A 10,138-nucleotide genomic window follows, 5' to 3' on the forward strand; every position below is an offset into this window, starting at 1 on the left:
TCCTCTTTGCCAAATGCCAGGCCTAATGTACTTATTTCCACCACATTTGATTCAGGGCAAAGTACCGATTCTCTCAGTTCCCCCAGTGCAACCAGAATAATACACAACAAAACCATTGGTGGCCCAACAATATCTACTGACACCCCAGTAAAAATCCCAGCTCGCACAAACACAGGCTCTGATTCTAAAAACTTGTTACCAACCACAACCAGTCAGAGTTGGTTGTCAAGTACTACCTCTGATATTACAACCTTCAATAATCCAAGTGCCTTCACAAACAACTGGACAACCAACAACATTCAAAGCACTTTGAAATCTGAACTGAAAGCCACCACTGACATTCCAATCACCACCAACAAGCAGCTTCTTTCACCCAAAGCAAACCAGACCACCAGCAATGCATTGATTATCACCCCTGCTACTGACACTAAGAACTCTGTCTACCCAACAACAGAAATATTAAGGGAGACAACCAGTATGCCTGTCACAGATGACAATGGTTTATCTACCATGTTGTATGAAGGTACTCCTGCCCCTACAACTCCCCAGACAAGCAGAGCCTCCGTGCCTAAAACTACTGAACAAAACACCAACACGGAAGCTAAGATTTCCTCCATTTCAGTCAAAAGCACTGAAAACCCACTAATGATTGATGCCATGGCAAACCTAAAAGACACTCTTATAACCACAACAACTGCACTTACCACTATGGCTTCCATGACTAACACTACAGGAGTAAACAGTTGGACTGATCCTTTGACTTATACTACAACACATCATTTCACAAATATCCTTAACACAAGCTCTTCTACAACAACGGGACCTCCTGAAATACCTGCTACCAGTGCCACAGTTTACTCATCTAAATCCAACAACACCCCAATTCGGACCACACCACTTAGCATTGGCACAAAATCACCAATAGCCACAGCTCTCGGTGATGTCAAAGGTACTGAAAATAGAAGTGCAGTCACAGAAAACCTGTTCAATAGTCTCCTCTCTACCTTGGCTTCTGAAACACCTATTCAAAATCAAGGTTCCGCTACCTCCAATTGGACTGTCAACACATTTAAAAGTGCAGCTTCGACCACTCATGAAACATTAAGTGACACTCCCCAAACCACCACAGATCCCCAAACAAATTCAGCTTTGATTATGTCCTCCACAGTGCTTACCAAAACCAATGACACTGCGGCATTCTCTGGACTTACTGAAAATTCAAAAGGTGAAATCCCATGGGACATAAAGGATTTGTCAACAGATATGTTTCCCAGCAGTATTACAGACGTCACATCCACTGACATGTCAGTTACATCCTCGTTTCATAAAACATCAATAGACTCAGTGTTCAACGCTACACTAGCCAACACGGTCAGTGGAACGCAAAACACCACCACACCCACTTTAATAACAGCCACCTCACAACCAACTACCCCACTTAAAAACTGGACGTCAAAAACACACCCAACCAGTTCTACTGGTGATCTGAATCTGGCCAGTGATACTGCACACACCACTGTTCTTTTAGACACATTTAAAAGCCCAGAAGCTGGCAAAAGATCAGAAATCAATTTCCCAGCTTTCCTTACCACACGACACGACAGCACACACCCAACAAGTGCTACGCAAGTATACAAGAAAAGCACAGATGTTTCTGTCACAGAAAGAAACTATCAAGGATTGGCTGCAACAAAAGATAGTAGTTTATTGAGCAGTCGGTTTCCGGATCTCATGGTTAGCACTTCCGATAAAGCGACTACATCAACTGATGACCATTTAAGTAGTACTGGTCTGACAACCTCCTCTTTGCCAAATGCCAGGCCTAATGTACTTATTTCCACCACATTTGATTCAGGGCAAAGTACCGATTCTCTCAGTTCCCCCAGTGCAACCACAATAACACACAGCAAAACCATTGGTGGCCCAACAATATCTACTGACACCCCAGTAAAAATCACAGCTCGCACAAACACAGGCTCTGATTCTAAAAACTTGTTACCAACCACAACCAGTCAGAGTTGGTTGTCAAGTACTACCTCTGATATTACAACCTTCAATAATCCAAGTGCCTTCACAAACAACTGGACAACCAACAACATTCAAAGCACTTTGAAATCTGAACCGAAAGCCACCACTGACATTCCAATCACCACCAACAAGCAGCTTCTTTCACCCAAAGCAAACCAGACTACCAGCAATGCATTGATTATCACCCCTGCTACTGACACTAAGAACTCTGTCTACCCAACAACTGCAATATTAAGGGAGACAACCAGTATGCCTGTCACAGATGACAATGGTTTATCTACCATGTTGTATGAAGGTACTCCTGCCCCTACAACTCCCCAGACAAGCAGAGCCTCCGTGCCTAAAACTACTGAACAAAACACCAACACGGAAGCTAAGATTTCCTCCACTTCAGTCAAAAGCACTGAAAACCCACTAATGATTGATGCCATGGCAAACCTAAAAGACACTCTTATAACCACAACAACTGCACTTACCACTATGGCTTCCATGACTAACACTACAGGAGTAAACAGTTGGACTGATCCTTTGACTTATACTACAACACATCATTTCACAAATATCCTTAACACAAGCTCTTCTACAACAACGGGACCTCCTGAAATACCTGCTACCAGTGCCACAGTTTACTCATCTAAATCCAACAACACCCCAATTCGGACCACACCACTCAGCATTGGCACAAAATCACCAATAGCCACAGCTCTCGGTGATGTCAAAGGTACTGAAAATAGAAGTGCAGTCACAGAAAACCTGTTCAATAGTCTCCTCTCTACCTTGGCTTCTGAAACACCTATTCAAAATCAAGGTTCCGCTACCTCCAATTGGACTGTCAACACATTTAAAAGTGCAGCTTCGACCACTCATGAAACATTAAGTGACACTCCCCAAACCACCACAGATCCCCAAACAAATTCAGCTTTGATTATGTCCTCCACAGTGCTTACCAAAACCAATGACACTGCGGCATTCTCTGGACTTGCTGAAAATTCAAAAGGTGAAATCCCAAGGGACATAAAGGATTTGTCAACAGACATGCATCCCAGCAGTATTACAGATGTCACATCCACTGACATGTCAGTTACATCCTCGTTTCATAAAACATCAATAGACTCAGTGTTCAACGCTACACTAGCCAACACGATCAGTGGAACGCAAAACACCACCACACCCACTTTAATAACAGCCACCTCACAACCAACTACCCCACTTGAAAACTGGACGTCAAAAACACACCCAACCAGTTCTACTGATGATCTGAATCTGGCCAGTGATACTGCACACACCACTGTTCTTTTAGACACATTTAAAAGCCCAGAAGCTGGCAAAAGATCAGAAATCAATTTCCCAGCTTTCCTTACCACACGACACGACAGCACACACCCAACAAGTGTTACGCAAGTATACAAGAAAAGCACAGATGTTTCTGTCACAGAAAGAAACTATCAAGGATTGGCTGCAACAAAAGATAGTAGTTTATTGAGCAGTCGGTTTCCGGATCTCATGGTTAGCACTTCCGATAAAGCGACTACATCAACTGATGACCATTTAAGTAGTACTGGTCTGACAACCTCCTCTTTGCCAAATGCCAGGCCTAATGTACTTATTTCCACCACATTTGATTCAGGGCAAAGTACCGATTCTCTCAGTTCCCCCAGTGCAACCACAATAACACACAGCAAAACCATTGGTGGCCCAACAATATCTACTGACACCCCAGTAAAAATCACAGCTCGCACAAACACAGGCTCTGATTCTAAAAACTTGTTACCAACCACAACCAGTCAGAGTTGGTTGTCAAGTACTACCTCTGATATTACAACCTTCAATAATCCAAGTGCCTTCACAAACAACTGGACAACCAACAACATTCAAAGCACTTTGAAATCTGAACTGAAAGCCACCACTGACATTCCAATCACCACCAACAAGCAGCTTCTTTCACCCAAAGCAAACCAGACTACCAGTGATGCATTGATTATCACCCCTGCTACTGACACTAAGAACTCTGTCTACCCAACAACTGCAATATTAAGGGAGACAACCAGTATGCCTGTCACAGATGACAATGGTTTATCTACCATGTTGTATGAAGGTACTCCTGCCCCTACAACTCCCCAGACAAGCAGAGCCTCCGTGCCTAAAACTACTGAACAAAACACCAACACGGAAGCTAAGATTTCCTCCACTTCAGTCAAAAGCACTGAAAACCCACTAATGATTGATGCCATGGCAAACCTAAAAGACACTCTTATAACCACAACAACTGCACTTACCACTATGGCTTCCATGACTAACACTACAGGAGTAAACAGTTGGACTGATCCTTTGACTTATACTACAACACATCATTTCACAAATATCCTTAACACAAGCTCTTCTACAACAACGGGACCTCCTGAAATACCTGCTACCAGTGCCACAGTTTACTCATCTAAATCCAACAACACCCCAATTCGGACCACACCACTCAGCATTGGCACAAAATCACCAATAGCCACAGCTCTCGGTGATGTCAAAGGTACTGAAAATAGAAGTGCAGTCACAGAAAACCTGTTCAATAGTCTCCTCTCTACCTTGGCTTCTGAAACACCTATTCAAAATCAAGGTTCCGCTACCTCCAATTGGACTGTCAACACATTTAAAAGTGCAGCTTCGACCACTCATGAAACATTAAGTGACACTCCCCAAACCACCACAGATCCCCAAACAAATTCAGCTTTGATTATGTCCTCCACAGTGCTTACCAAAACCAATGACACTGCGGCATTCTCTGGACTTGCTGAAAATTCAAAAGGTGAAATCCCATGGGACATAAAGGATTTGTCAACAGATATGTTTCCCATTAGTATTACAGACGTCACATCCACTGACATGTCAGTTACATCCTCGTTTCATAAAACATCAATAGACTCAGTGTTCAACGCTACACTAGCCAACACGGTCAGTGGAACGCAAAACACCACCACACCCACTTTAATAACAGCCACCTCACAACCAACTACCCCACTTGAAAACTGGACGTCAAAAACACACCCAACCAGTTCTACTGATGATCTGAATCTGGCCAGTGATACTGCACACACCACTGTTCTTTTAGACACATTTAAAAGCCCAGAAGCTGGCAAAAGATCAGAAATCAATTTCCCAGCTTTCCTTACCACACGACACGACAGCACACACCCAACAAGTGTTACGCAAGTATACAAGAAAAGCACAGATGTTTCTGTCACAGAAAGAAACTATCAAGGATTGGCTGCAACAAAAGATAGTAGTTTATTGAGCAGTCGGTTTCCGGATCTCATGGTTAGCACTTCCGATAAAGCGATTACATCAACTGATGACCATTTAAGTAGTACTGGTCTGACAACCTCCTCTTTGCCAAATGCCAGGCCTAATGTACTTATTTCCACCACATTTGATTCAGGGCAAAGTACCGATTCTCTCAGTTCCCCCAGTGCAACCAGAATAATACACAACAAAACCATTGGTGGCCCAACAATATCTACTGACACCCCAGTAAAAATCACAGCTCGCACAAACACAGGCTCTGATTCTAAAAACTTGTTACCAACCACAACCAGTCAGAGTTGGTTGTCAAGTACTACCTCTGATATTACAACCTTCAATAATCCAAGTGCCTTCACAAACAACTGGACAACCAACAACATTCAAAGCACTTTGAAATCTGAACTGAAAGCCACCACTGACATTCCAATCACCACCAACAAGCAGCTTCTTTCACCCAAAGCAAACCAGACTACCAGCAATGCATTGATTATCACCCCTGCTACTGACACTAAGAACTCTGTCTACCCAACAACTGCAATATTAAGGGAGACAACCAGTATGCCTGTCACAGATGACAATGGTTTATCTACCATGTTGTATGAAGGTACTCCTGCCCCTACAACTCCCCAGACAAGCAGAGCCTCCGTGCCTAAAACTACTGAACAAAACACCAACACGGAAGCTAAGATTTCCTCCATTTCAGTCAAAAGCACTGAAAACCCACTAATGATTGATGCCATGGCAAACCTAAAAGACACTCTTATAACCACAACAACTGCACTTACCACTATGGCTTCCATGACTAACACTACAGGAGTAAACAGTTGGACTGATCCTTTGACTTATACTACAACACATCATTTCACAAATATCCTTAACACAAGCTCTTCTACAACAACGGGACCTCCTGAAATACCTGCTACCAGTGCCACAGTTTACTCATCTAAATCCAACAACACCCCAATTCGGACCACACCACTTAGCATTGGCACAAAATCACCAATAGCCACAGCTCTCGGTGATGTCAAAGGTACTGAAAATAGAAGTGCAGTCACAGAAAACCTGTTCAATAGTCTCCTCTCTACCTTGGCTTCTGAAACACCTATTCAAAATCAAGGTTCCGCTACCTCCAATTGGACTGTCAACACATTTAAAAGTGCAGCTTCGACCACTCATGAAACATTAAGTGACACTCCCCAAACCACCACAGATCCCCAAACAAATTCAGCTTTGATTATGTCCTCCACAGTGCTTACCAAAACCAATGACACTGCGGCATTCTCTGGACTTACTGAAAATTCAAAAGGTGAAATCCCATGGGACATAAAGGATTTGTCAACAGATATGTTTCCCAGCAGTATTACAGACGTCACATCCACTGACATGTCAGTTACATCCTCGTTTCATAAAACATCAATAGACTCAGTGTTCAACGCTACACTAGCCAACACGGTCAGTGGAACGCAAAACACCACCACACCCACTTTAATAACAGCCACCTCACAACCAACTACCCCACTTAAAAACTGGACGTCAAAAACACACCCAACCAGTTCTACTGGTGATCTGAATCTGGCCAGTGATACTGCACACACCACTGTTCTTTTAGACACATTTAAAAGCCCAGAAGCTGGCAAAAGATCAGAAATCAATTTCCCAGCTTTCCTTACCACACGACACGACAGCACACACCCAACAAGTGCTACGCAAGTATACAAGAAAAGCACAGATGTTTCTGTCACAGAAAGAAACTATCAAGGATTGGCTGCAACAAAAGATAGTAGTTTATTGAGCAGTCGGTTTCCGGATCTCATGGTTAGCACTTCCGATAAAGCGACTACATCAACTGATGACCATTTAAGTAGTACTGGTCTGACAACCTCCTCTTTGCCAAATGCCAGGCCTAATGTACTTATTTCCACCACATTTGATTCAGGGCAAAGTACCGATTCTCTCAGTTCCCCCAGTGCAACCACAATAACACACAGCAAAACCATTGGTGGCCCAACAATATCTACTGACACCCCAGTAAAAATCACACCTCGCACAAACACAGGCTCTGATTCTAAAAACTTGTTACCAACCACAACCAGTCAGAGTTGGTTGTCAAGTACTACCTCTGATATTACAACCTTCAATAATCCAAGTGCCTTCACAAACAACTGGACAACCAACAACATTCAAAGCACTTTGAAATCTGAACTGAAAGCCACCACTGACATTCCAATCACCACCAACAAGCAGCTTCTTTCACCCAAAGCAAACCAGACTACCAGCAATGCATTGATTATCACCCCTGCTACTGACACTAAGAACTCTGTCTACCCAACAACTGCAATATTAAGGGAGACAACCAGTATGCCTGTCACAGATGACAATGGTTTATCTACCATGTTGTATGAAGGTACTCCTGCCCCTACAACTCCCCAGACAAGCAGAGCCTCCGTGCCTAAAACTACTGAACAAAACACCAACACGGAAGCTAAGATTTCCTCCACTTCAGTCAAAAGCACTGAAAACCCACTAATGATTGATGCCATGGCAAACCTAAAAGACACTCTTATAACCACAACAACTGCACTTACCACTATGGCTTCCATGACTAACACTACAGGAGTAAACAGTTGGACTGATCCTTTGACTTATACTACAACACATCATTTCACAAATATCCTTAACACAAGCTCTTCTACAACAACGGGACCTCCTGAAATACCTGCTACCAGTGCCACAGTTTACTCATCTAAATCCAACAACACCCCAATTCGGACCACACCACTCAGCATTGGCACAAAATCACCAATAGCCACAGCTCTCGGTGATGTCAAAGGTACTGAAAATAGAAGTGCAGTCACAGAAAACCTGTTCAATAGTCTCCTCTCTACCTTGGCTTCTGAAACACCTATTCAAAATCAAGGTTCCGCTACCTCCAATTGGACTGTCAACACATTTAAAAGTGCAGCTTCGACCACTCATGAAACATTAAGTGACACTCCCCAAACCACCACAGATCCCCAAACAAATTCAGCTTTGATTATGTCCTCCACAGTGCTTACCAAAACCAATGACACTGCGGCATTCTCTGGACTTGCTGAAAATTCAAAAGGTGAAATCCCAAGGGACATAAAGGATTTGTCAACAGACATGCATCCCAGCAGTATTACAGATGTCACATCCACTGACATGTCAGTTACATCCTCGTTTCATAAAACATCAATAGACTCAGTGTTCAACGCTACACTAGCCAACACGATCAGTGGAACGCAAAACACCACCACACCCACTTTAATAACAGCCACCTCACAACCAACTACCCCACTTGAAAACTGGACGTCAAAAACACACCCAACCAGTTCTACTGATGATCTGAATCTGGCCAGTGATACTGCACACACCACTGTTCTTTTAGACACATTTAAAAGCCCAGAAGCTGGCAAAAGATCAGAAATCAATTTCCCAGCTTTCCTTACCACACGACACGACAGCACACACCCAACAAGTGTTACGCAAGTATACAAGAAAAGCACAGATGTTTCTGTCACAGAAAGAAACTATCAAGGATTGGCTGCAACAAAAGATAGTAGTTTATTGAGCAGTCGGTTTCCGGATCTCATGGTTAGCACTTCCGATAAAGCGACTACATCAACTGATGACCATTTAAGTAGTACTGGTCTGACAACCTCCTCTTTGCCAAATGCCAGGCCTAATGTACTTATTTCCACCACATTTGATTCAGGGCAAAGTACCGATTCTCTCAGTTCCCCCAGTGCAACCACAATAACACACAGCAAAACCATTGGTGGCCCAACAATATCTACTGACACCCCAGTAAAAATCACAGCTCGCACAAACACAGGCTCTGATTCTAAAAACTTGTTACCAACCACAACCAGTCAGAGTTGGTTGTCAAGTACTACCTCTGATATTACAACCTTCAATAATCCAAGTGCCTTCACAAACAACTGGACAACCAACAACATTCAAAGCACTTTGAAATCTGAACTGAAAGCCACCACTGACATTCCAATCACCACCAACAAGCAGCTTCTTTCACCCAAAGCAAACCAGACTACCAGTGATGCATTGATTATCACCCCTGCTACTGACACTAAGAACTCTGTCTACCCAACAACTGCAATATTAAGGGAGACAACCAGTATGCCTGTCACAGATGACAATGGTTTATCTACCATGTTGTATGAAGGTACTCCTGCCCCTACAACTCCCCAGACAAGCAGAGCCTCCGTGCCTAAAACTACTGAACAAAACACCAACACGGAAGCTAAGATTTCCTCCACTTCAGTCAAAAGCACTGAAAACCCACTAATGATTGATGCCATGGCAAACCTAAAAGACACTCTTATAACCACAACAACTGCACTTACCACTATGGCTTCCATGACTAACACTACAGGAGTAAACAGTTGGACTGATCCTTTGACTTATACTACAACACATCATTTCACAAATATCCTTAACACAAGCTCTTCTACAACAACGGGACCTCCTAAAATACCTGCTACCAGTGCCACAGTTTACTCATCTAAATCCAACAACACCCCAATTCGGACCACACCACTCAGCATTGGCACAAAATCACCAATAGCCACAGCTCTCGGTGATGTCAAAGGTACTGAAAATAGAAGTGCAGTCACAGAAAACCTGTTCAATAGTCTCCTCTCTACCTTGGCTTCTGAAACACCTATTCAAAATCAAGGTTCCGCTACCTCCAATTGGACTGTCAACACATTTAAAAGTGCAGCTTCGACCACTCATGAAACATTAAGTGACACTCCCCAAACCACCACAGATCCCCAAA

The 10,138-nt window shown here is 43.2% G+C and overlaps 1 protein-coding gene across 1 annotated transcript; it reads left to right on the top strand.

Annotated features, from left to right (window-relative positions):
• Nucleotides 1-439: 439 nt before the first annotated feature.
• LOC111948356 (uncharacterized threonine-rich GPI-anchored glycoprotein PJ4664.02-like) lies at nucleotides 440-10,134 on the top strand (the record flags this gene model as incomplete). The annotated part of the gene is made up of 1 exon (XM_023961103.1): nucleotides 440-10,134. A coding segment is annotated over exon 1 (9,657 nt), but the record flags the coding sequence as incomplete, so codon positions are not given.
• Nucleotides 10,135-10,138: the final 4 nt, after the last annotated feature.

This window comes from Oryzias latipes, chromosome 12 (assembly GCF_002234675.1).
Source record: "Oryzias latipes chromosome 12, ASM223467v1".
In the NCBI taxonomy this organism is placed as follows: Eukaryota; Metazoa; Chordata; class Actinopteri; order Beloniformes; family Adrianichthyidae; genus Oryzias; species Oryzias latipes.